The 25948-nt window shown below is 31.1% G+C and overlaps 1 protein-coding gene across 1 annotated transcript in view; it reads left to right on the forward strand.

The window, feature by feature from the left end:
- The window catches only part of LOC129753810 (furin-like protease 1, isoforms 1/1-X/2), a 95269-nt gene extending 88453 nt beyond the window's left edge, over positions 1-6816 (forward strand). The window contains exon 10 of the mRNA XM_055749659.1: positions 6782-6816. Coding sequence (XP_055605634.1) covers positions 6782-6816 — 35 coding nt within the window. The remainder of the gene's footprint in view (positions 1-6781) is intronic.
- The last annotated feature ends 19132 nt before the right edge of the window (positions 6817-25948 follow it).

The following is a 25948-nucleotide window of genomic DNA, read 5'->3' on the forward strand; positions in this document are numbered from 1 at the left end:
AAATAAAAAAGAGAGCTGTGTATGATCGCATAGATTCCAAAACCTGGCTCGCGAACGTTTTGGCAAAATTTCTTATAAAGGATGGACAAAATATTTTTCATAACTCTTCATTTGGCATAAGAAAAATGTACAGATAGGAAAAACGTATTTTAAGTTCTGAATGTGTAGAAAAACATAAAAATATAGGTGATTCAAGAAGTGTGGCCCACGATTCCCCACAAGCTATGATTTGCAAATTGATTGCGTTTGTGTGACTTATTGATGTTTCATCAAAAATTCCTTTTCCACGTGAAAGATAATGACAAAACTAAGATCATAAGCCTATGAGCATATTTTTGTTATGCACTTTAGTTTTCCCATCGATGAAATTAGCGGGTGTTTTTTTAATCATGTAAGTAAATTTTTCTATCTTTTTTTAGCTTGATAAATAAAAGAAGCATATGATGCGTATTTCAGTCAACAACATATAGGAATACATGCTCACACATAGCGACGACGATGATAGTTGGTTTGAGATTTTTATCTCAACACACATCTGAGATATTAAAAGTGGCCCACGTTTCCCCATGTCCCACGATACCCCACTCTCCCCTACTAAATCATGCTAAAAATATTTATAAAAAAAGTTCGAAACCAAATTTTGAATCGTATGCAGTAGAGGATTCAGACATGTTTTTTATTTAACTTTTTATAGCTATTACAAAAAATTACATTGTTCCTTTTTAAAACTCTTTCAAAGTTTTAAATTTTAATGTATTTTGAACTCAAACTATGAGTCCTGAATTTCAGTTTTTTTTTAAATAGTATAGGTAGTTCAAATTTATTGTCAATAAATTTAAACTGCAAAATTTAAAATTTCTATTTTACTACGCTTTGAAAATCAAAAATAAATGTTTCTTATTTTTATTAATTATCGATACTTTTGATTTTATTATAATAAATTTAGATATAATAATTTTGAATTCCTTTTGCACATTTTTTTACTTTCATTTCGAAACTGAATTTCCTTAGTTTAAAATAAATTTAAAAAAACAATAGGTGAATCTGAAGTGAATAAACGTTTCAAATTTAGTCTATATCTCAAACTATGATATGCTGTTAAATAATCCTTTAAACTGATTAATAAAGACTCTGTGAATTGTTGCCTATATTTTTTTTAAACTTTTGAAGTTTTAATTCAAGATGCAAAAACAATGTTTAGTGAATGGTTTCTAATTATTTATTCATTGAAACAAGTTGCAAAAAGTTAATTTCTGCACCTTGCAAATAACCACATGTCAATGACTTTGCCAAATGACTGAAAATTTGTGATGAAGTAGATCGTGAACTGTACTTTTGCAGGCAAAAAAAAACAGTTTGTATTGAAAATTACCGCTTTTCGATAATGTTTTCAGTGTCTAAAAGTTAACTTTTTAGCACTGAATTGCATAAAATACAATTATAATAACGATTCAATAATTGAATAATATTTTTTTGCAAACATTGACTTTGTTGGAACGGAACAAGGGATATTGTCCATACAATCTCATATTCACAGATTTAGAAACTGACAAAGTTATGTATAACGGTTTATTTTCAAGATCTTGACGGTTATCGGTGTTTTAAACATTAAAGATAGATAATCAAACAATGCTTAAAAACAAGTTTATAATTGCTCCGTGTTTTGAAAAACATGGGCAGTTATAAACAATCCTCTGTGAATTGGTATCATAAATGTTTAGAAAAAAAACATTATATTACACTGCATTTATAACTGACTGTAAAACGTCTGAACATTTTTACTGAATTTAAGAGACAAGTAACTCGATTTAACGCCCTCAGAACAATTTTAGATTCAAAAGAGGTGGAATTTGTGAGATGCAGTAACACAATTGACTGCAACACATTAAAAAATGATAGAATGTCATATGACGAATGATTGACTAAAAAGTCCTGTTTAACACACCATTTATACATTTTTTGTAAACATGATTTAAAACCCCATAACGATTTTATGTAGGATGTTTTTCTATCATTTATATAAATGTGAAGAAAATTATTTGAGTGTTTTGAAACAACCAAATCAATGAAATATGTTGAAAATTTTTCTATATGCCGATGAAAATGGACAATCAAAGTCTGGAAAACCTTGAATTTTTGTCCGGGAAAACCGGGAAAAAACCGGGAATTTCAAAATGAAAAGGTTGTGGCCACCCTGCTGATATAGAATAATATCTTACTTTCAAACGATTAAAGTTAGCCTGTCTTAAAAATTCACGATTTCTATATTATCACAAATCTTTAGTTCAAATGGCTAGGGCACTACTAAAGTTATTCATTGTTTTGTATTGAAAAAAAACCATTTTTTTCTAATACATGTCTTTGGATTCGCACAAAAAAATATAACTGCATTTAGAAAATAACTAAATATATTCCTGCAATCTTCTGATTTTAGGTTTTGTAAGACCAATCTCGATTCAAGTGACAGTGGCTGAAAAGTGCTAAATTATAGTTACAAGACCAATTGACTTCAATTTTCTTTTACAATACTATTGAAATTGTGGAGCAAAACAACGAATTGATGCCAATTTAAAATTTAAAAAATCATGAAAACCTGTCAATTTGAAACGGAAAGACTACGTGTTTAAAGACGCCAAAGAATTTGTTATGATTTCTAACCGGTTTGCAAATTTTGGTTGGGATACAATTGTTAGAAATTTGAGGCCCTTTACAATATTTTTTTTATTTATTTACTATGATTTAATATTTAAAACAAAAAACGAGTATATTAAATGGGAAAATCATCATTTATAACCGGGAAAAACCGGGGAAAACCGGGAAAAACTTGTGAATTTCAAAATAAAAAATCGCTAGCAACACTGGTATAAATCTCATTAAAGTGAATTATTTAGTTTTTATGGAAATGGATGGAAAATGTTCTTCTGCAAATTCCTAATTTCGATACTTAATCTACACACTTTTGATTGACTAAAAAGTTTACCTTTTTCGAAAAAAAATTTAAATTTTTTTCAACTTAGACTTTTAAACAGTGTTTCTCGAAATTTGCTATATGGGCAGATAATCCTTTGTTTGTCATATGTAGAAAAACAGAAATCTTAGTCCTACGTCCGTAGTGCAGCTAGCAGAATTTCATTTTGATCCTCCAAGATTATCTATTCAGACAATAATAATGACCAATCAGAATTGCGCAGTTTTGTCAATTTTGTCAGTTTTGTCACTTCTGTCAATTTTTTCAATCTTAACATTTTTTTTCTATTTTGTCAATTTTTTTCATTTTTTTCAATTTGGCCAATTTTGTCAATTTTGTCAATTTTGTCGATTTTGTCAATTTTGTCAATATTGTCAATTTCGTTAATTTAATCAATTTTGTCAATTTGAAAATTTTGTCATTTTTATCAATTTTGTAGAATTTGTTGTAATTTGAGAATTTTGTAGAATTTCGTCGAATTTGTCAATTTTTCAGTTTTGTCAATTTTGTCAATTTTTTCAATCTTGTCATTTTTGTCAATTTTGTCAATTCTGTCAATTTTGTCAATCTTGTCAATTTTTTTAATTTTTTAAATTTTGTCAATTTTGTCAATTTTGTCAATTTTGTCAATTTTGTTGATTTTGTCTTTGTTGTCAATATTGTCAATTTTGTCAATTTGACATTTTTTCAATTTTGTCAGTTTCGTCTACCTTGAAAATTTTGTCGATTTCATCATTTTTGTCTATTTTATCAATTTTGTCAATTTTGTCTACCTTGTAAATTTGGTTAATTTTGACAATTTTTTCAAATTTATCAATTTTGTCAATTTTGTTCACTCTGTTGATTTTGTCAATTTTGTCCATTCTGTCATTTTTGTCAATTTTGATAAATTTATCAATTTTGTCAGTTTTGTCTTTGTGGTCAATTTGGTCAATTTTGTCAAATTTCTCAATTTTGTCAATCTTGTTAATTTTATCAAATTTCTCAATTTTGTCAATCTTGTTAATTTTGTCAATTTTCTATTTGGTCAACCTGGCCAAAATTATGAATTCGGACAGTTTATTCTGTTTCTTCAACTTTGTTAATGATAAATATTATTATTATTTTTAGCTCATTAGCTTTTAATGCATGTTTCAAAAAAAAATCCAAATGGTTTAAACTTCACTGTTGGATATTGCTAGAAAACCAAATGGAGATGTTTTTTGGAGTGATCATTTTAATAATATTTACTATAATTTTTTTTTCAAACTTTTTCTTAAATTTTTTTATTCTTTTATAGTTTGAAGAGTTAAAAAAATCCATTTTTAAAGATAAAAATAAATTTTTATTTAACTGCCCAGTTTCGAAAAAAAAAGTGGAGACAAAGTTTACATAAATGCACACTAATATACACAAATACACAAAAAAAAAAATCAACATCAAAATAAACATCACCAACTAAACTTATTTTATTGTTGAATGAAAGAGCTATTTGCATGTTAAAAAATGTACCTACAGAATATTTTTATGTTGAAACACTGTCACAATGTGCAAAAAAAAGTATAAACCGTGAAGGAATTCAGTATCTTCTCTCCTACACGAAAAAAAATCTATATAAATATACGTTCCTATAGTGAAAATGTTCGGAAAATGGATTGGACATAGTTTCGGTCACCGTAAAAGCTTACGAACGGAGTTATAGTGCCTTTTTTACCCCTAATTCCCCTATATTTTGTAAACAATCCTGAAAAACACTAATCTGGAGTAGAAAAATTTTGAACAAAAACAGACTTATCTTGTGTAATTTTTTTTTCGAAGAATCAAATGAAGGCTGGTTGAGCTACCACATGCTTCGAAAACTGGAATTATGGCTAATTTTACCCTTAATTCCTCTGTATGTTTCAAAAAATTATGAAAAAAGTAAGTTCGGACTTGAAAATTCTGAACCAAATGAGATCATTTTGTGTGAATGTTTTTCAAACAAACGAATAAAGGCTTTTTAAGATACCACTCGTATCGGAGAACGGAGTTAAAACTGTTTTATCATCGATTCCCCTTCATTTTTAATATAGTTCAGAAAAAGCATGTTCGAACTTAATTTTTTTGAACCAAATGAGACTTGGCTTTTTTTCCCCTCAATCCCCCTATATTTTAAAATAAATCCAGAAAAAACATGTTCGTTCTCAATAATTTTGAACCAAATGAGACTTACTTTGTGTGATTTTTTTTCGGAGAATCGAACTGGAAAAATATAGGGGAATCGAGGGAAAAATTAGCCAGAACTCCATTTTTTAAAGCGTGTGGGGGCTCAAACAGCCTTCATTCGATTCCTCGGAAAAAATCACACAAGAAAAGTCTTTTTTTGTTCAAAATGTTCAAGTCCCTTTAAGAGTTTTTCATGATTGCTTACAAAATATAGGGAAATTAGGGGTTAAAAAAGGCACTATTTTCCGTTCGATTCGTAGGAGGGAAGATATTGAATTTCTTTGCAGGTTATACATTTTTTCCCATTGAGCACTGCCACAAAGAGCAAAAAATTGTATAAGCCGCGAAGAAATTCAATAACACAATTACACAAATAAAATCTGAAAATTATACTTTTCTTAAATAAGAATTTGCCAAAAACCGGTTGAGCATAGATTCAGAAGGCGCAAGATCTTACCTAAGAAGATATGATACCTTTTTGACACCCAATATTTATCGAATAATACGAAAAAAAAGTATGTTCAACAAGTATGACTAGAAATTTTTGAACCAAATTAGTCATATCTTTTGTTAATTTTAAAATCGAATTAACGTTGATTGAGCCACCACACGCTTCGGATAGTAAGGTAATGGCTGTTCTACCCTCAATTCCCCTATATTTTCCAAACGATTCAGAAAAAAACAGGTTTGGACTTGAAAATTTCGAACCAAATGAGAACTTCCATGGGTGATTTTTTTTCCCGTGAAGTCAAATGAAGGCTGCTTGAGCCACCGAAAATGGATTCATGGCCGTTTTATTTTCAATTCCCCAAGATTTTGGACTTGAAAGTTTTGAACTGGCTCAAACAGCCTTTATTAGAATTCTCAAATGACACAAGAGGTTTCGTTTGGTTGAAAAGTTTCAAAGCCAAAAATGCTTGTTCTGACCTATTTAAAAAAAAGTGAAATTGAGGGTTAATACAGCCAAATCTCATATGTGAATATTAATTATGAAAACGGCACAAAAGTTCTCAAAACGGGACTTATTTTGCCCAATTCCATTCATATGTACTCATTAATGAACTTGAAAGTTGCAAAAGTAATTTCTATGTACGTTGTAAGGAACTTGAGTCACATAAACGGCACAAATGTGCTCAAAACGGGGTTTACTAAGTCACAAAAAGTGCATTGAAGTGCTTTCAAAATCACATTACAACTTCAAGTATTAATTTCAGTTAAGTAAAGTGGTACGAGCTAGAAAAGATTCTTTCTAACGTGTGCATCTTACTCAGTTTTAATACGACTTGCTAGTAAATTTTTATTGGAATTCTTAAATACATTGGTATTACAAATCCACGAGTGAATTCTAAACCTTGATAGCATATTCCTTCAAAACATCTTCTCCAATAAATAAATGCTACTTAATCAACCACTCAGCACGAATTGGCCCCGAAAAACTGTTTCGCCAAACACCCTATCGAATATTAAAATTTTTGGTCCAGCGTAGAATCGATTTCCTTTTCGAGGTGCGGGAAAAAAGTTCTGAATATTAATGAAGATTTTTCACTTTAGCGAACCTTTTTTTTTTACTCTCATTTCCCACCACCCGCGATTTACATTTTTTTTTCCTTTCTATCTCTATCGTTGCAGGTAAACAAACTAAACTGGCCATGAATGCGGAATGAATTTCCGATATTAGGTTCGCCCGGGCCGGGGATCAACCATTTTGAGGGGGTGGCCTTCCTTCGCGGTCGAAGATTTTCTTGACACGGGAACGCCAAATTGCCAGCTGACCGAAGAAGACCGGATCTCGGTGGGTAGATTAATTTGGATTTGATTTATCCTCCGGTAATGAGCTTAGCAGCCGCGTTGATCGAGGTTCTAAGGTTTTTCGGAAGGTTGGAGCATCCCGAGGAAGTGAAATTGAGCTGTCGGTATTTGACCGGTTTGGAAAGATTAAACGGAAGCTGTGTGAACTTTTCGCCCTGGACTCACTGAACACAAGCTAGTTAGTTAATGGTACTTTATAATAATGAGGACGTATTAGCCGGAATTCCCCGACATTGTCTGTCTAAAAGAGCCAATTAATCCCGATGCTTTCAACTGGCAACCGGAAGTAGATCTCGGTTCTAGTTTTGGTAGGTTCATTCCTGAAGAGCACTCGGACAAGATAGTTTTTGGATGAAAATCTCCGGAAAAGGAATGCTCGTTTCTAGTTCTCGTTCGGGATTGTTTAGAATCCCGGAGGCGATGGCTTGTCAAAAGGGAGCTACATCCTTAGTCATGTTGTTGGACCGGAAACAGCTCTCCGGGAGGACAGTGGCCAATGTCGAAGTCATCTTGGCTGTCTGGTGGGAAATAGACTGTACCTGGTTCTGACGGATGCAAGGATTTGGACGGATGCTCAGGCGGATGAACACGAGTTGTGCCGTGGTATAAACTAGAATGTGTTACGTAATTGAACGTTCGGACTCCGGATTGCCAAACGTTGCTGGGAATTAACTTAGCTAAGGCTAGAAGGGGAAAGAGTTACTTTGTGAGGAAGAATCTAAACAGCAAGTAGTCTCGGTGGATCGTTTTCTTTGGCCTTTTGTACAAAGTCTGTAGTTCAATCTGTGTTTTCAATTCATGTACGGGAGCAATTCAAAGGATATTCTCAGTTGGTTTTGAGAATGGGCAAATTTATTCCTACTACAAAGTTGTTGGAATTTAAGAAATTTTACGAGTACACCGATAAAAAGTTGATTTTAAAGTATTATATGTTTCACAACTTTATATTTACGATTCACTTGGCGAATAGCTATTGAAAACCCTTTCCGATGTATTTTTGTTCAAAGTTTACTCTTGGGTTTTATAAGTAGCCGGTGGCCACTTATAAAACCCAAGAAGGCAAAAAATTGACAAAAAAATACAATAATGACACAAAAATGACAGAAAAATGACCTTAAAATGAAAGGAAAATGATAGTGAAATTATACAAAAATGACACAAAAATGACACAAGAATGACACAAAAATGAATAAAAATGACACAAAAATGGCACGAAAGTAACATAAAAGTGACACAAAAGTGACACAAAAGTGACACAAAAGTGACACCAAAATGACACCAAAATGACACAAAAAGACACAAGAATGCCATCAAAGTGACACAAAAATGACACAAAAATGACACAAGAATGACACAAAAATTAACAAAAATGACACAAAAATGGCACGAAAGTAACATAAAAGTGACACAAAAGTGACACAAAAGTGACACAAAAGTGACACAAAAGTGACACAAAAGTTACACAAAAGTTACACAAAAGTTACACAAAAGTGACACAAAAGTGACACCAAAATGACACCAAAATGACACAAAAATGACACCAAAATGACACGAATATGACACAAAAATAACACAAAAATGACACAAAAATGACACAAATATGACACAAAAATGACACAAAAATGACTCAAAAATGACAAAAATGACAAAAATGACAAAAATGACCAAAATGACCAAAATGACAAAAATGACAAAAATGACAAAAATGACAAAAATAACAAAAATGACAAAAATGACAAAAATGACAAAAATGACAAAAATGACAAAAATGACAAAAATGACAAAAATGACAAAAATGACAAAAATGACAAAAATGACAAAAATGACAAAAATGACAAAAATGACAAAAATGACAAAAATGAAAAAAATGACAAAAATGACAAAAATGACAAAAATGACAAAAATGACAAAAATGACAAAAATGACAAAAATGACAAAAATGACAAAAATGACAAAAATGACAAAAATGACAAAAATGACAAAAATGACAAAAATGACAAAAATGACAAAAATGACAAAAATGACAAAAATGACAAAAATGGCAAAAATGACAAAAATGACAAAAATGGCAAAAATGACAAAAATGACAAAAATGACAAAAATGACAAAAATGACAAAAATGACAAAAATGACAAAAATGACAAAAATGACAAAAATGACAAAAATGACAAAAATGACAAAAATGACAAAAATGACAAAAATGACAAAAATGACAAAAATGACAAAAATGACAAAAATGACAAAAATGACAAAAATGACAAAAATGACAAAAATGACAAAAATGACAAAAATGACGAAAATGACGAAAATGACAAAAATGACAAAAATGACAAAAATGACAAAAATGACAAAAATGACAAAAATGACAAAAATAACAAAAAAAAAAACAAAAAAGACAAAAATGACGAAAATGATAAAAATGCCATAAATGGCAAAAATGACAAAAATGACATAAATGACAAAAATGATAAAAATGACATACATAAATGACAAAAATGATAAAAATTGCCACAAAAATGACACAAAAATCACAGTAAAATTTCACAAAAATGACACAAATTTGATTCAAAAATGACTCTAAAATGGCACAAATAAGATACAAATTTGATACAAAAATTAAATAAAATACAACAAAACTGTCACAGAAATGACAAAAATGACCAAAAAAAACAAAAAAAAATACAAAATTCAGAAAACTGAGGACACTGACAAATCTAACAAATTTGACAAATTTTACAGAACTTACTAAAATGAAAAAAATTACAAAAATTCGAAAATCACAAAAATTATACAATACAAAACATTATTAATTATGTCATATGAATAAACTCCTTGAAAAAGGCATAACAAATGCCGAAACGTCGGATGAAGAAATAAAAATCATTTAAAGATATTTCTTGACTGAAATCGCTGAAAATCAATATATTAATAATTCAGAATTAACACAAAAAATTACACAAAAATAAGAAAAAAACATGATACAAAAATGACAATAATATTTGACAATAATGACAAAAAATTTACACAAAAATAAACAAAATTGACCAAAAAATGAGACAAAAATGACACAAAAATTACACAAAATTGACGGAATCGACAAAAATGACAATAAAACCAAACTAACCAAAATGGAAAAATTGACAATAATGACAAAAATGACAAAAATGACAAAAATGACAAAAATGACAAAAATGACAAAAATGACAAAAATGACAAAAATGACAAAAATGACAAAAATGACAAAAATGACAAAAATGACAAAAATGACAAAAATGACAAAAATGACAAAAATGACAAAAAAGACAAAAATGACAAAAATGACAAAAATGACAAAAATGACAAAAATGACAAAAATTACAAAAATTACAAAAATTTCAAAAAATAACAAAAATTACAAAAATTACAAAAATTACAAAAATGACAAGAATGACAAAAATTACAAAAATTACAAAAATTACAAAAATTACAAAAATTACAACATGACAGAAATATACCGAATTGACAAAAATGACATGAAAATAGCCCAAAAATGACCAAAAAATGACATAAAAAAACACAAAAATGACACAGACACGACACAAAAATGACACTAAATTGAGACAAAAAGGATACAAGACTGGCACAACAGTGACAAAAAATTTCACAGAAATGACAAAAAAATGACACGAAAATGAAACAATAATGACAAAAAAATGGCACAAAAATGACACAAAAATAGCACAAAAATGACACAAATATGACAAAATTTACAAAAATGATTGAAAATACAAATATTACAAAAATTACAAAAAAAAGATGGCAAACATGACAAAAATGACAAAAAAGACAAAAAAGACAAAAAAGACAAAAAAGACAAAAAAGACAAAAAAGACAAAAAAGACAAAAAAGACAAAAAAGACAAAAAAGACAAAAAAGACAAAAAAGACAAAAAAGACAAAAAAGACAAAAAAGACAAAAAAGACAAAAAAGACAAAAAAGACAAAAAAGACAAAAAAGACAAAAAAGACAAAAAAGACAAAAAAGACAAAAAAGACAAAAAAGACAAAAAAGACAAAAAAGACAAAAAAGACAAAAAAGACAAAAAAGACAAAAAAGACAAAAAAGACAAAAAAGACAAAAAAGACAAAAAAGACAAAAAAGACAAAAAAGACAAAAAAGACAAAAAAGACAAAAAAGACAAAAAAGACAAAAAAGACAAAAAAGACAAAAAAGACAAAAAAGACAAAAAAGACAAAAAAGACAAAAAAGACAAAAAAGACAAAAAAGACAAAAAAGACAAAAAAGACAAAAAAGACAAAAAAGACAAAAAAGACAAAAAAGACAAAAAAGACAAAAAAGACAAAAAAGACAAAAAAGACAAAAAAGACAAAAAAGACAAAAAAGACAAAAAAGACAAAAAAGACAAAAAAGACAAAAAAGACAAAAAAGACAAAAAAGACAAAAAAGACAAAAAAGACAAAAAAGACAAAAAAGACAAAAAAGACAAAAAAGACAAAAAAGACAAAAAAGACAAAAAAGACAAAAAAGACAAAAAAGACAAAAAAGACAAAAAAGACAAAAAAGACAAAAAAGACAAAAAAGACAAAAAAGACAAAAAAGACAAAAAAGACAAAAAAGACAAAAAAGACAAAAAAGACAAAAAAGACAAAAAAGACAAAAAAGACAAAAAAGACAAAAAAGACAAAAAAGACAAAAAAGACAAAAAAGACAAAAAAGACAAAAAAGACAAAAAAGACAAAAAAGACAAAAAAGACAAAAAAGACAAAAAAGACAAAAAAGACAAAAAAGACAAAAAAGACAAAAAAGACAAAAAAGACAAAAAAGACAAAAAAGACAAAAAAGACAAAAAAGACAAAAAAGACAAAAAAGACAAAAAAGACAAAAAAGACAAAAAAGACAAAAAAGACAAAAAAGACAAAAAAGACAAAAAAGACAAAAAAGACAAAAAAGACAAAAAAGACAAAAAAGACAAAAAAGACAAAAAAGACAAAAAAGACAAAAAAGACAAAAAAGACAAAAAAGACAAAAAAGACAAAAAAGACAAAAAAGACAAAAAAGACAAAAAAGACAAAAAAGACAAAAAAGACAAAAAAGACAAAAAAGACAAAAAAGACAAAAAAGACAAAAAAGACAAAAAAGACAAAAAAGACAAAAAAGACAAAAAAGACAAAAAAGACAAAAAAGACAAAAAAGACAAAAAAGACAAAAAAGACAAAAAAGACAAAAAAGACAAAAAAGACAAAAAAGACAAAAAAGACAAAAAAGACAAAAAAGACAAAAAAGACAAAAAAGACAAAAAAGACAAAAAAGACAAAAAAGACAAAAAAGACAAAAAAGACAAAAAAGACAAAAAAGACAAAAAAGACAAAAAAGACAAAAAAGACAAAAAAGACAAAAAAGACAAAAAAGACAAAAAAGACAAAAAAGACAAAAAAGACAAAAAAGACAAAAAAGACAAAAAAGACAAAAAAGACAAAAAAGACAAAAAAGACAAAAAAGACAAAAAAGACAAAAAAGACAAAAAAGACAAAAAAGACAAAAAAGACAAAAAAGACAAAAAAGACAAAAAAGACAAAAAAGACAAAAAAGACAAAAAAGACAAAAAAGACAAAAAAGACAAAAAAGACAAAAAAGACAAAAAAGACAAAAAAGACAAAAAAGACAAAAAAGACAAAAAAGACAAAAAAGACAAAAAAGACAAAAAAGACAAAAAAGACAAAAAAGACAAAAAAGACAAAAAAGACAAAAAAGACAAAAAAGACAAAAAAGACAAAAAAGACAAAAAAGACAAAAAAGACAAAAAAGACAAAAAAGACAAAAAAGACAAAAAAGACAAAAAAGACAAAAAAGACAAAAAAGACAAAAAAGACAAAAAAGACAAAAAAGACAAAAAAGACAAAAAAGACAAAAAAGACAAAAAAGACAAAAAAGACAAAAAAGACAAAAAAGACAAAAAAGACAAAAAAGACAAAAAAGACAAAAAAGACAAAAAAGACAAAAAAGACAAAAAAGACAAAAAAGACAAAAAAGACAAAAAAGACAAAAAAGACAAAAAAGACAAAAAAGACAAAAAAGACAAAAAAGACAAAAAAGACAAAAAAGACAAAAAAGACAAAAAAGACAAAAAAGACAAAAAAGACAAAAAAGACAAAAAAGACAAAAAAGACAAAAAAGACAAAAAAGACAAAAAAGACAAAAAAGACAAAAAAGACAAAAAAGACAAAAAAGACAAAAAAGACAAAAAAGACAAAAAAGACAAAAAAGACAAAAAAGACAAAAAAGACAAAAAAGACAAAAAAGACAAAAAAGACAAAAAAGACAAAAAAGACAAAAAAGACAAAAAAGACAAAAAAGACAAAAAAGACAAAAAAGACAAAAAAGACAAAAAAGACAAAAAAGACAAAAAAGACAAAAAAGACAAAAAAGACAAAAAAGATAAAAAAGTCAAAAAAGACAAAAAAGACAAAAAAGACAAAAAAGACAAAAAAGACAAAAAAGACAAAAAAGACAAAAAAGACAAAAAAGACAAAAAAGACAAAAAAGACAAAAAAGACAAAAAAGACAAAAAAGACAAAAAAGACAAAAAAGACAAAAAAGACAAAAAAGACAAAAAAGACAAAAAAGACAAAAAAGACAAAAAAGACAAAAAAGACAAAAATGACATGAATGACATAAATGGCAAAAAATGCAAAAAAAGACAACTTTGACAAATTTAACAAAAACGTCAAAATATGAAAAAAATGACAAAGTATGATAAAAATGACAATATTTTAAAAAATTACAAAATTGTCGAGTAAGGCTTGAATTACAAAAATAACAAAATTGATATCGATGGCTTAAATTACAAAATTGACGCCACTAAGTTGCTGGTATATTTTTTAAATTGTAGGGGAACTGGGGGTATAATGCCCAGTGTGGGCAAAACGCCCCACTGCGATATCTAGCTAGATATACACTTATTTTAAGAATTCGGTACGCTATTCCCTTCTAATTATCAGAAGAAATCTTTTGTACAAAAAATTAGCATCAAATATGCGATAAATCCTTGCAAAAATCCAAAAATACTTTTCAAGTCATATTCCTTGCAATTTGTGCTTCGACTTTCGTAAGGAATTACGGCATCTATCGACAAAAAAAAAAATACCTGACATCTGTTACAATGATGAACATTGGTCTTGAAAATCATCACAAAACGAAAAATTTCCCTATTCAATTATTTTTTCTGTTATTTTGAACGAGTTTTAATAAACATGTCTAGGTAGGGCAAAACGCGCCATGTCCGTTTATCTTTAAGCATGTCTCATATTTAGTTGAAATTTATATGCAGCTTCATCACAACAATTCTAAAGATATTTATAAGTTGTATTGGAAAACGTTACTTGAATATAAACGAATATATTTAAAAATCCTAAATTTAATATGGATTTAATTAACTATTCACAAGAATTTCAGTATATCTGGCAGCACTGCGCGTAGCAATACATTTTTCCATCTGTGAAGTAGAATAGAAGTTTTTTTACCTAGCAAACACTTTCGGAGGCACTTGGATCAATAAACACTTATTAAACGTTAAACGGCGCGATTGGGTACACACATATGCGCATTATGCCCCTACTGAATCTGAAATCCAGTTTTCAACCTACTCTTTAAACTTCATTAAATTTGTAGCCTTTTTTTACCTTCCAGTTATTCTAGCTATCAGATTTAGACAAAAAATAAACCAAACTTCCAAACACAATCGAAAATTAAAGTTAATCTTTTCAAATGTATTCTAAAACAAGGCTTTCTTCTTAACGTGGGCATTATGCCCCCTCTTCCCCTAATGTGTTTTTTATTTTTTTATTCATTTTTGAAATGGATTCGATATTAAGTCATTATTTTTATCATGTTTTGTATGCTACTAATTTGATCTTTTAGTTGGACTTCCAGTTTCACAATCTGTATATTCTGAATTTTTTTCATACTTCAAACACTTTTCACTTATTCACGGATTGATCCAATGAATAAAGCTTTTAATAAGTATTTTCCACTTCAATTAAAATGAATCACCACAGAGGCAAAAAAATCGGTGTAATTTTCTAGCTGACTTTCATTTGAACTGTATTTTTGTTTCATAGTTAAAAATATTTTAATCCACACCCCTTATCAGTGTAGCTCGATTTGTTTGACATGTCGAAATGTTACCGAGAATATTGATTGTGCCCGGAATTTGAATCATTTTATTTACAGTTCCAGTATTTATTCAATCATTTTGATTGCCTATAGTTGGCTTGGCATACATTCGTATTCGTAGTTCTTCCCATATTGTTGATACAATTGGAAGCCTTTGAAGATGGAAATCAAACGACTGATGACGACACTAGAGCAACTCGTTTTCCGGAAAATATTTATATTAATTTCTGCTCGGCTATGGATGAATGGAATTATGTTGGATTATTTTCTTGGAAGATTGTTTGATCGGTTGGTTGAGTAACTAGCTCGATTTTAATCAAACAATCCTGGTAAATCATCCTTGAAATTCAAAGAAACTTGACCCCAGAAGGTCAAATGTTCAACTGGTTGTAAAACTAATACCCTTTCTGAAGTCGGTCTAGTAAATGCAACCACATGATCCATATCAGGATGCAACTTGTCAGAACAATCCCGATCAGGGCTGGGCTCAGTCTGGTCTAAAGTGGAGGATTTTAATCAAAATTCATAGAATTATTCGGGTCAACAGAGATTGGCACCATTGCATGGAACAAAACCTAACAAGCACACATACACTTCATTGGCTTTGGTTTCTCTTTCTGTTCGGTCGATTGAATGATTTGTTTGTTGCCATTCAATCATGATGCTTGCGTTCGGATTGGAGCTTGTTTGTTTAATGAGAGCCAGTGCAGTCCTTTTCGGAATCAGTTCCCAGATTCCTAGATGTATGGACATTTGAGGCTGGGATGATTGCAATTTCTTGGAAAATTCTTAAATCGAAAGAAACAGGTCGAGGAATGTCAACTTTCTGATTAGAAAAATATTTTCTTTTTTTGTATCTTGTTTTAAATATATAACAGTTTGCATTTTGTCGTCTTAAGTTCGAATTGAAATTTTTCAGAAATTGTATTTGAAGCATTTCGTGAAGCACTCTACTTTTTAATCCCTTTTGGTCCTCACTTAAAGAGTTCAACATTATGCTGGAAGTCGTCCGTGAAGGATGAATTTTAATTTTCATGAATTTCTAATAATTGTGCCTGTCGGCTAACCGGGTAGATTTCCTGATAAAATTCTGTCAACTCCTTAGCCATTCAGCCGGTACTCTTTTTTCGAACGAGAACTTCACCGTTGCGGAAATAAATGCACATTTGCAATAGGGGCTATTCAGCAAGTCAATTTTCTCATCTTCACAATCATCGTCGTTAGCCTGCTCATCATCATCATCATCATCATCATCATCATCTTCCTCATTATGTTGCCTATCAAATTCAGCAGCATCCAGCAGTAGTGGATGAATTTTTGATGAGTTTTCCACTGGTGAAGGCTGAAAAATGGGGGTTAGTTTGAGTCATCCTTTCCGCTAGAAAATTCACTTCCTGAAAAACTCCTTAGACGTGAATGGGAAATATTCCCGAAAAAGAAAGATTTTATAATTCTTTTCAAAATAAATAAGGTCAATCCCAATTTTTTCAGTAAAATTTAGGATCTCAATTTTCGATGAGTTGTACATTTGGATTTCTAAAACCGGGAAACTTTATTCAAGGGAATAATAAAAAAAATCTACATTTTAAAATAAAAATTCTTAAAGTATTTTTAATACTCAACCAGAAACCTGACATGACATATCTTATTCAAAAACGAACAAATCCAAACAGTAAATTTGAACAATTTCATATTAAACTTTGAAAACCTTTTATTGCGTTTGAAAGTAATCGTATTAAAATTTAATGTGGTGTCAAAAAGTTCGACTCAAAATATCCTTTCATTTTATGTGAAATCAGAATTCAGAAGTTGAAAGCCAAAAGTTCTAAATTAGAGACTAGAAGGCTCAAATCAAAAGTCATGAATCAGAAAACAGACGTCTGAATTTAAAGTCTGAATTCAGAAACAGATGTCAGAAGTAAAAAATCGGACGTTACAATTTGGAAGTCAGAAGTCTCAAGCAAAAAGCCAAGCGTCAGAAGTCAGAAATTGAAAATCAACTGTCAGAAGTCAGACGACAGAAAGGCCAGAAGCGTTAAGTCCTAAATCGAAAGCCAGAAACCAGAAGCTATACGTCAGAAATCGGACGTCAGAAGTCAAAAATCGGACGCCAGAAATTAAAAGTCAGAAGTCAGATGTATGATTATATATTCGATGTCAGAAATAGAAATTAAGAAATCAGAGACAAGAAGTTTTAAGTCAGGTTTCCGATTTCAAACGTTCAGAATCAAAATCAGATGTCAGAAGGCAGAAATCAGATGTCAGAATTGAGAGGGCATTGGTCACAAAATCATAAATCGGACATCATAAATTCGATGTCAGAAGTTATAAGTCAGAAATCAGGAAAAAGACGTTAGAAATTAGAGATCAGAAGTCGAAGGTAAAAGATTCAGAAGTCAGAAGCGAGGAAAAAGTCGACAGAAGTAAGAAGTCTCAAATCACCAGTCAGATGACATAGGTCAGAATTGAGAAGTCAGGAACCTCAAGTCACAAATCAGACTTTGAATAGGAATCAGAACCAGATGTCCGAAGTCAGAAGTAAGGGATCAGAAGACAGAAATCAGACTAGAGAAATATGAGACCAGAAGTCTCAAGTCAGAATAGAAAAATCTGACGTCAAAAATCATACATCAGACGTGGGAGGTTTGAAGTCAGAAGTCAGAAATCAGGCGGTAGAATTCAAAGACCATAAGTTATAAAGCAGACGTCAGCAGCCAAAACTCGGAAGCCAGACAACAGAAGTTAAAAATCGGACGTCATGAATTCGAAGTCAGAAATCCCAAGTCAGAAGTAAGGAGTCAGAAACCAGAACGTCGGAAGTTAAAAGTCTGAAGCGATAAGTATCAAGGCCCCAGTCAGGTATCAGAAATCAGACGTTAGAATCGACAATTCAGAAGCCTCTTCAGTAATCAAAAGACAGCAGTCTCAAGTTAGAAGCCAACAGTCTAAAATCAGAAAACAGATGTCAAAAATCAGAGGCGGAGGTCTCAAGTCACAAGTCGGTAGTCAGAAATCCAACGTTAGAGGTCATTAATTGAAAGTTACAAATAGAAAAAAACAGTCATTTGAATTTAGAATTCAGAAGCCTGAAGCTACAAGTCCAAGAAGTCCAAGAAGTCTTAAGTCAACAATCAGAAATCAGAAGCCAAAAAGCAGAGGTCAGAAGTCAGACGTTAGTTATAAGAGGCCAGAAGTCATAAACCAGAATTCATAAATCAGAAGCCATAAATCAAAAGCCGTAAATCAGAAGCTATAAATCAGAAGCCATAAGTCAGAAGCCGTAAATCAGACGTCAAAAATCATCAGACATCAGAGGTCAGTAGTCAGAAATCAGACGTTAGAATTCAAAAGCCATAAGTCATAAATCAGACGTCAGAAATCAAAAGTAGGAACTCAAACATTAGAAATTAGAATCAAACGTCTAAAATCCGAAATCAGAAGTCTAAAGTCAGAATTCGGAAGTTAAAAGCAAGAAATCAAACAAAAGCGTCGAACGTTAAAATTCAGAAAAACAAGAATTCATTCAACAGTCAGATAGCAGAAATCAAACGTCAATAATCTAAAAAATCGGAAGACAGCAATAGAAAAATACAGTCATCTGAATTTAGAAATCAGAAACCTCAAGCTTCTATTCAGGCATAAAAAATCAGAACCCGGAAGTCTCAAGTCATAAATCAGAAAACAGAAGCCAGAAAGCAGAGGTCATAAGTCAGACGATAGAAATCAGATGTCAAAAGTCATGAATCAGAAGTCCGAAATTAGGCGTCAAAAACCAGACGCCAGTGGTTTGCAGTCAGAAGTCAGAAATCAGACGTTAGAACTCAGAGGACATAAGTTTCAAGTCATAAATCAAAAGACAGAAGACAGAAGTCGTAAATCAGATGCCAAAAGTCAGAAATCAGACGTCAGCAATTCGAATTCAGCAATCTCAATTCAGAAGTCAGAAATTCGACGCCAGAAGTTTCAAGTCACCAGTAAGATGCCATAGCTCAGTATTATGAAATAAGGGACCTCAAGTTACAAGTAAGGGGATATATAAATCAAAACCAGAAGTCTTAAGTCATAAATTGGAAGTCAGAGGTCAGTAGTCAGAAATCAAACTTGACGAATCTGAGGCCAGAAGTCTCAAGTCAAAATTAAAAAAAATCAGACGTCAAAAATCATACATTAGACGCTAGAGTATTGAAGTCAGAAATCAGACGTTAGAATGCAAAAGCCATAGGTCATAAGTCAGACGTCAAAAGCCAGCAGTCGGAAGTCAAACATCAGAAGTCAGAATCAAATGTCTTAAAACCGAAGTCAGAAGTCAGAAATCAAACGGAAAAAAGTCGGAAGTTAAAAGTCACAAGGCACAAGAATCATATCAATAGTCAGACATCAAGAAACAAACACCAAAAGGCAGACGTCAGAATCGAAAATTCAGTAGCTTAGTCAATAATCAAAATTTAGCCGTCTCAAGTCAGAAGTCAGATCTCAAAAGTTAGAGGTCAATAATCGAGTCATGCCGCAGGCATCAGAAAACAAAACCCGAAAGTTTGAAGCCATAAATCAGAAGTCAGAAGTTAGAAGCCAGAAAGCAGAGCTCAGAAGTCAGACGTCAGGACTCAGAGGCCAGAAGTCATAAATTTTAAGTCAGAAATCAGACATAAAAAACCAGACGTCAAAAATCAGACGACAGAGGTTTGCAGTCAGAAGTCCGAAATCAGACGTTAGAACACAGAGGACAAAAATCTCAAGTCATGAACAAAAAAATAGAAATCAGAAGTCGTAAGTTAGACGTCAGAAGTCAGAAATCAGACATCAGCAATTTCAAGTCAGAAATCTCAATTAAGAAGTCAGGAATTGGACGTCAGAAGTCTCAATTCAGAAGTCAGGAATGCAATGTCAGAAGTCTCAAGTCACCAGTCAGAAACAAGAAAAAGCTGTCATTAGTAAAAAATCAGAAGTCTCAGGTCAGATGTCATAGCTCAGAATTAGGAAATAAGGAACTTCAAATTACTAGTAAGGGTTTAGAAACCAGAACAAGACGTCTTAAGTCATAAATCAGAAGTTAGAGATCTCAAGTCAGAATTTTGAAATCTGAAGCCAGAAGTCTAAAGTCAAATTGAAAAAAATCAGACGTCAAAAATCATACATCAGACGGCAAAGTTTGAAAGTCAAAAACCAGACGTTGGAAGTCAAAGGCCATAAGTCATAAGTCAGACGTCAAAAAGAAGAAGTCGGAATTCAAACATCAGAAGTCAGAATCAAACGTCTTAAATCCGAAGTCAGAAGTCTTGAGTCAGAAGTCAGAAATTAGAAGAAAAAAACTTCGGAAGTTAAAAGTCAAAAGTCAGACGTTAAAATCTAGAATTCAGAAGCTTCGTCAATTACAAAAATTTAGAAGTCAGAAATCAGACATAAAAAATAAGTGGCGGATGTTTCTTGTCACAAGTCAGAAGTCAGAAATCAAACATAAGAAGTCAATAACCGGAAGTAAGCCAAAAACAGAGTCTTCTGAATTTAGGAAACAGAAACATCCAGCTTCTCCTCAGGCGTCAGAAATCTGAGCTCAAGTCACAAATCAGAAGTCAGAGGTCAGAAAGCGACGTTAGAAATCAGAGGCCGGAAGTCAGAAATCAGACGTCAAAAATCACACGTCAAAAGTCGGGCGCCAAGCCCCAGAGGTTTGTAGTCAGAAGTCAGAAATTAGACTTTAGAACTCAAAAGACATAGGTCTCAAGTCATAAATCAAAAGGCAGAGGTCAGAAGTCGTAAGTCAGATGCCAGAAGTCAGAAATCAGACGTCAACAATTTGATATCAGGAGTGTCAATTCAGGAATTCGACGTCAGAAGTCTCAGGTCACCAGTCAGAAGTCAGAATTCAGAATAAATTGTCATAAATTAGTACTCAGAAATCTCAAGTCACCAGTAAAATGTCATAGCTCAGTATAAGGAAATTAGGAACTTCAAGTTACAAGTAGAGGGTGAGAAATCAGAACCAGAAGTTTTATGTCTTAAATCAGAAATCAGAAGTCAGACTTGAGGAATCTGAAGCCAGAAGTCTCAAGTCAGAATAAAAAAAATCAGACGCTGAATATCATATATCAGACGTCAAAGGTTTGAAGTCAGAAATCAAACGTTAGAACTCAAAGGCCGTAAGTCATATGTCAGATGTCAGAATCCAGAAGCCAGAAGTCAGAAGCCAGAAGTCGGAAGTCAAACATCAAAAGTCAGAATCAAACGTCTTAAATCCGAGGTCAGAAGTCAAATATCAGAATTCAGAAAAAAGTACGTCGGAAGTTAAAAGTCAGAAGTCACAAGAATAAAGTCAACAGTCAGATATCAGAAATCCAACGTCAATCAGACGTCAGAATCGAGAATTCAGAAGCCTAGTAAATTATCAAAATTAAGCAGTCTCATGTCAGAAGTCAGAAGTCTGAAGTCAGATATCAGACGTCAAAAATCAGTAGTGAAAGTTGCATGTCACAAGTCAGAAATCAGAAATCAAACATAAGAAGTCAATAACCGGAAGTCAGCCAAAAAACAATCATCTCAACGGTGACTATTCGCTAAAAAGAATAAAAAAGAATTTTGAAGTCAGAAACCTCAAGCTACAAGTCAGACTACAGAAATATGAACCCGGAAGTCTCAAGTCATAAATCAGAAGTCAGAAGCCAGAAAGCAGTGGTCAGAAGCCAGACGTCAGAAATCGGAGGCCTGAAGTCATAAATCAAAAGCCAGAAATTAGACGCCAGACACCAGAGGTTTGCAATCAGAAATCAGATATCAGACGTTGTTAGAACTCTGATGACATAGGTCGCAAGTCATAAATCAAAAAAAAGAAACCAGAAGTCGTAAGTCAGCCGCCAGAGTCAGAAATCAGACCTCAGCAATTCGAAGTCAGCACTCAGCAGTCTTGATTCAGAAGTCAGGAATTGAAAGTCAGAAGTCTCAAGTCACTAGTCAGAACTCAGAATCCAGTAATAAGCAATAAAAAAATATCAGAAAAATAATTAAGATTTTAAAAGTTGTAAGTCACAACTTAGAGAAAGTAAATTTGGATCAATTCATCGGTGAATCTATAAAACTATAAATTTTGGAACAGTCATCTAAAAAAACGGTAAATTAGAATTGGGTTATGAAATATAGGAGTTCTACAATATTTTGATCGTTTCTTAAAATCATTTTCAAATGATATTTTTTTGCAAACATTTTTTTCATAAATGTTGAAAAATATTTAAAAAAAAAAAGATTAAATACAAGCTGAGTAGTTGAAATTTTGCCTTGAGTTGGGTCCATCATTTTTTTTCTTTTCAGCTTCAGGCTCTCCAATTTCATGTAGTTCTTACAATCATTCATTCAACGAAAGCTCCATTCACGTAAAACTATTTCTAAAAGCAACATAGAATAAAAGTAGAGCAATGCAAGCAAAAACAAAAATCCATCAAATCAACCAATTTGATCAACTATCTACTCCCGCTGATTGATGCTCTCGTACGAAAAACGAGCAGCAACATCTGTTGGCACTACTCAATAAATTAGTAGTTGCCATCATCTGTATAACGTATAGCAGAACAGAGCAAAGATAAAGTGGAGAAATTTTTAAGAACAAATCTTCCTGGTGCTGAAAAAAAAGAAAAACGGGAAAAGGAAAACAAATCGTTCAAATCAAACCAGGTGCGAAAAATGGGAGGAAAAACTCCAGATTGCTCAATCGAACCGATTCATGAGCTGACATAGTGCCTCAAAATTAAAATTTTCAAATTCGAAATCTTTGAATTCATAATTTTCCAAAAAAAGCCTTTTTTTTTGTTTTTCGTCAAATCATCAAATAAATATCATTTATTTTTTTTTTAAATTTTAAAAAGATTTGTAACAAAATAAAACTTTGATTTTGATCTTTGTGCAACAAGCAAATCGCGTGTTCAAATGCCAACAACGAAAACGCTCCCATTTCCATCAGTTCAAGAAGGAAAATTTCCTGGTGGCAAATTGTAGTTCATTATTCTTCGTCATTTGGATGCCAATTTTTCAAAAAACGGGAACGGGTGCGCTCGGGAAACATTTCAATAATCATCGTCTTCACTCTGGAACCCTACTAGCGATTTCTTCCGAAACTGAAGGGGGAAAATCCACTACTCGTGCTGACAGACTTTGGTAGAAGTGAAAGAAGGTGTGGAGGGATGATTAAGTTTTACGGAACGAACGGCTGGCTAGCGTTAAATTTCAAGGGCCCGCCAACTTTTGATTGCCGAAAGGTGTCAATTTAATTGGGGGGTAATCAATTTTCAGTTTTATGTTGCGTGTTCTGATTTCAACCTAAACCTAATTGTGTTCGGTCATATTTCAAACAACTGTCTGTCGAAATGTCTTACGATTATTAACCTTGTTTGTTTAATGTGCTGCTCTTGATTTATTTACCTTTCTGAATTGGAAGTCTCTAAAATCTGCGCTTTGAACAAAGACATACATGACAAAAATGATGAAAGTTATCGAAGTTGAAACTAACTCTAAAATGGTACAAAAAGACACTAAAATTATATAAAAATTACACAAAATGAACCCTTAAATGAGGCTGGAACAAATATCAATTTCTTCTTTGTCAACCCCCACCCCCTCCCCCCCTCTTCGAAACTTTCAAAAAACCCGGAGGTTGAAATAAATATCTAAAGTTTGAAGTAGGGTGAGTGCTCCTACTTTGGTCCTAGAGCCTACTTTAGTCCTATAATGCCGGAAATTGTCAATAATTCATTTTGCTAGCATAGTATAAAGATATTACTATGCACACAATGAACTGTTATTCTTCCTGAATCCTACCATACTGCTTTTTGCCATAAAAAGTTGTTCTCATAAAATTTTCAACGTTTTCAAAAATGTACCTCCTCATAAGTGGTTAATCAGACAGCTCAATTAGTAGGGCGCGTTTTGAGAAATTAGGGTGAATAAGGAAAAATCAGTTTTTTTTTACTGTCCAAGCCAAATTTTAAAGGGAAATTACTCTCTTTGTGAAAAACATAAGCCATACTACCTTATTTTACCTAACATAAATGAAAATCAATGGAAATCCCGGAAAATTTGTAATGGGTCCAAATATAGGAGAGTTTTGACTTTGGTGTTCCATTTTTAGACCTAATATCACCAAAACTTTGTTTCAATAGCAACAATTTAACAAAAGTGCGAATTTTTAGTTGGAGCATAATTAAAAACTAATATTTATTGATCATTTCTGAAATTTTTTGTCAGCTTTACACAAATAAACTACAAGTAAGTAAACAAAAAAAGTTTCAGCTATTGTTCTACTGATAGAGCTGACAAGGAGTAAAAGTGTTCAAAATATTCAAAACAGAAATTTAAGTTTTCAGTCGATAAAAATCTGTAATCCTTTTTATATGATAATATTTGATTAAAGATTACATTTTCAATGATTTTTTTTGTTCATTTTCGCAAAATCATACTTTTTATGGGAATTTTAGATCTAGGTCCAATGAAAGGAACCAGTTCAGTACCTAAATAGGAACTGTAGGTTCAAAGATGGAAATTTCGGCCATCCATTTATTTGCAAATCTTTCAATATCAGTAAAACCTATGTCGAAAATTATCATTGATATTTGCAGATTAGATCATGAAATCTAAATTAATTTTCTGAAAAATATAAACCTCACGCCCATTTATGAGAAAAGCATGATTTTTTATAAACCATCGCTTAAAGGGTCCAAAGTAGGCAACTAACCCTATTTTATGTTAATTTAGAGAACAAAAATTAAACATCCGAAAGATTACAAAGCTAAAAATCAAATATTGGAAAATGGGAGTTATTTAACCTTTTAAATTCCATTTATTGAATTTTTCGATAAAAAATTATTTATTTATAGGTTTTGTGCAATGATATAGTATAGAATTTTTCTGCATACATGCTTTCGTGCAACTTATTCAGATTTATTTGTTTTTCGCATTATTTTTTATTTTCACCCCCTCGTGATGTTCCAACTCCGAGTGACAAAAGAAGGATTTGAAATTTGTTCCGGCCTAATGAACACAACACCAATGCGAAAATTACAACAAATGCAGAGAAGACATAGAACATTGTAAAGAAATTGTAAAAATTGGAACAATTTTAATCAAAATATGATAAAAATATAATGGAAAAAAACCATCATAAGAAAACAATAAGACAAAATACACACACAAAATTAGCTAAATTAAGAAAAAAGTTAAACAAAAATAGAAATAAAAATATGAAAAAAAACGGAAAAAAACGATATAATACTGGTTAGGAAACTGCGAAAATACTTTAGGAAACTGGGAAAAAAAGTCAAAAACTAAAAAGGAACTACACAAAACTGAATCCAAAATGAGGCAGCATTAGACAAAAATAATAATATGAAAAAAAGAAAAAAAAATGGGATTAAAATCTAATGAATAGTTTCAAAATAAAATTTGGCAAATAAAACGAGAAAAAATGACGAACCGAAACTGAAATTTTTTGTTGTTGTTTCGATTATAGTCGTTTTACCATCTTTATGACATTTGCGACTTTATGTCAATGTTGCAGTTGGCGAACAGTCATTGAAAAACTTATCCGATATAACTGAGTTCGATGTTTACTCTTGGGCTCGAACTCGCGGACATCGGCTCAGGAGCCAACTGAATGCCAACATATTGCAAGCCAAAAATAAGATAAAATAAATTATTATTCAAACAAAAACAAAGCGTCAGAAATTATACAACAAAAGACTAAATTTACTCAATTTACGTAGCAAAAATGCAGAAAATTTTGGAGATAGAAAAGAAAAAAGATATACGACAAAATTAGAAAAATGACTAAATTTGAAC

This window comes from Uranotaenia lowii, chromosome 3, assembly GCF_029784155.1.
Source record: "Uranotaenia lowii strain MFRU-FL chromosome 3, ASM2978415v1, whole genome shotgun sequence".
Lineage (NCBI taxonomy): Eukaryota > Metazoa > Arthropoda > Insecta > Diptera > Culicidae > Uranotaenia > Uranotaenia lowii.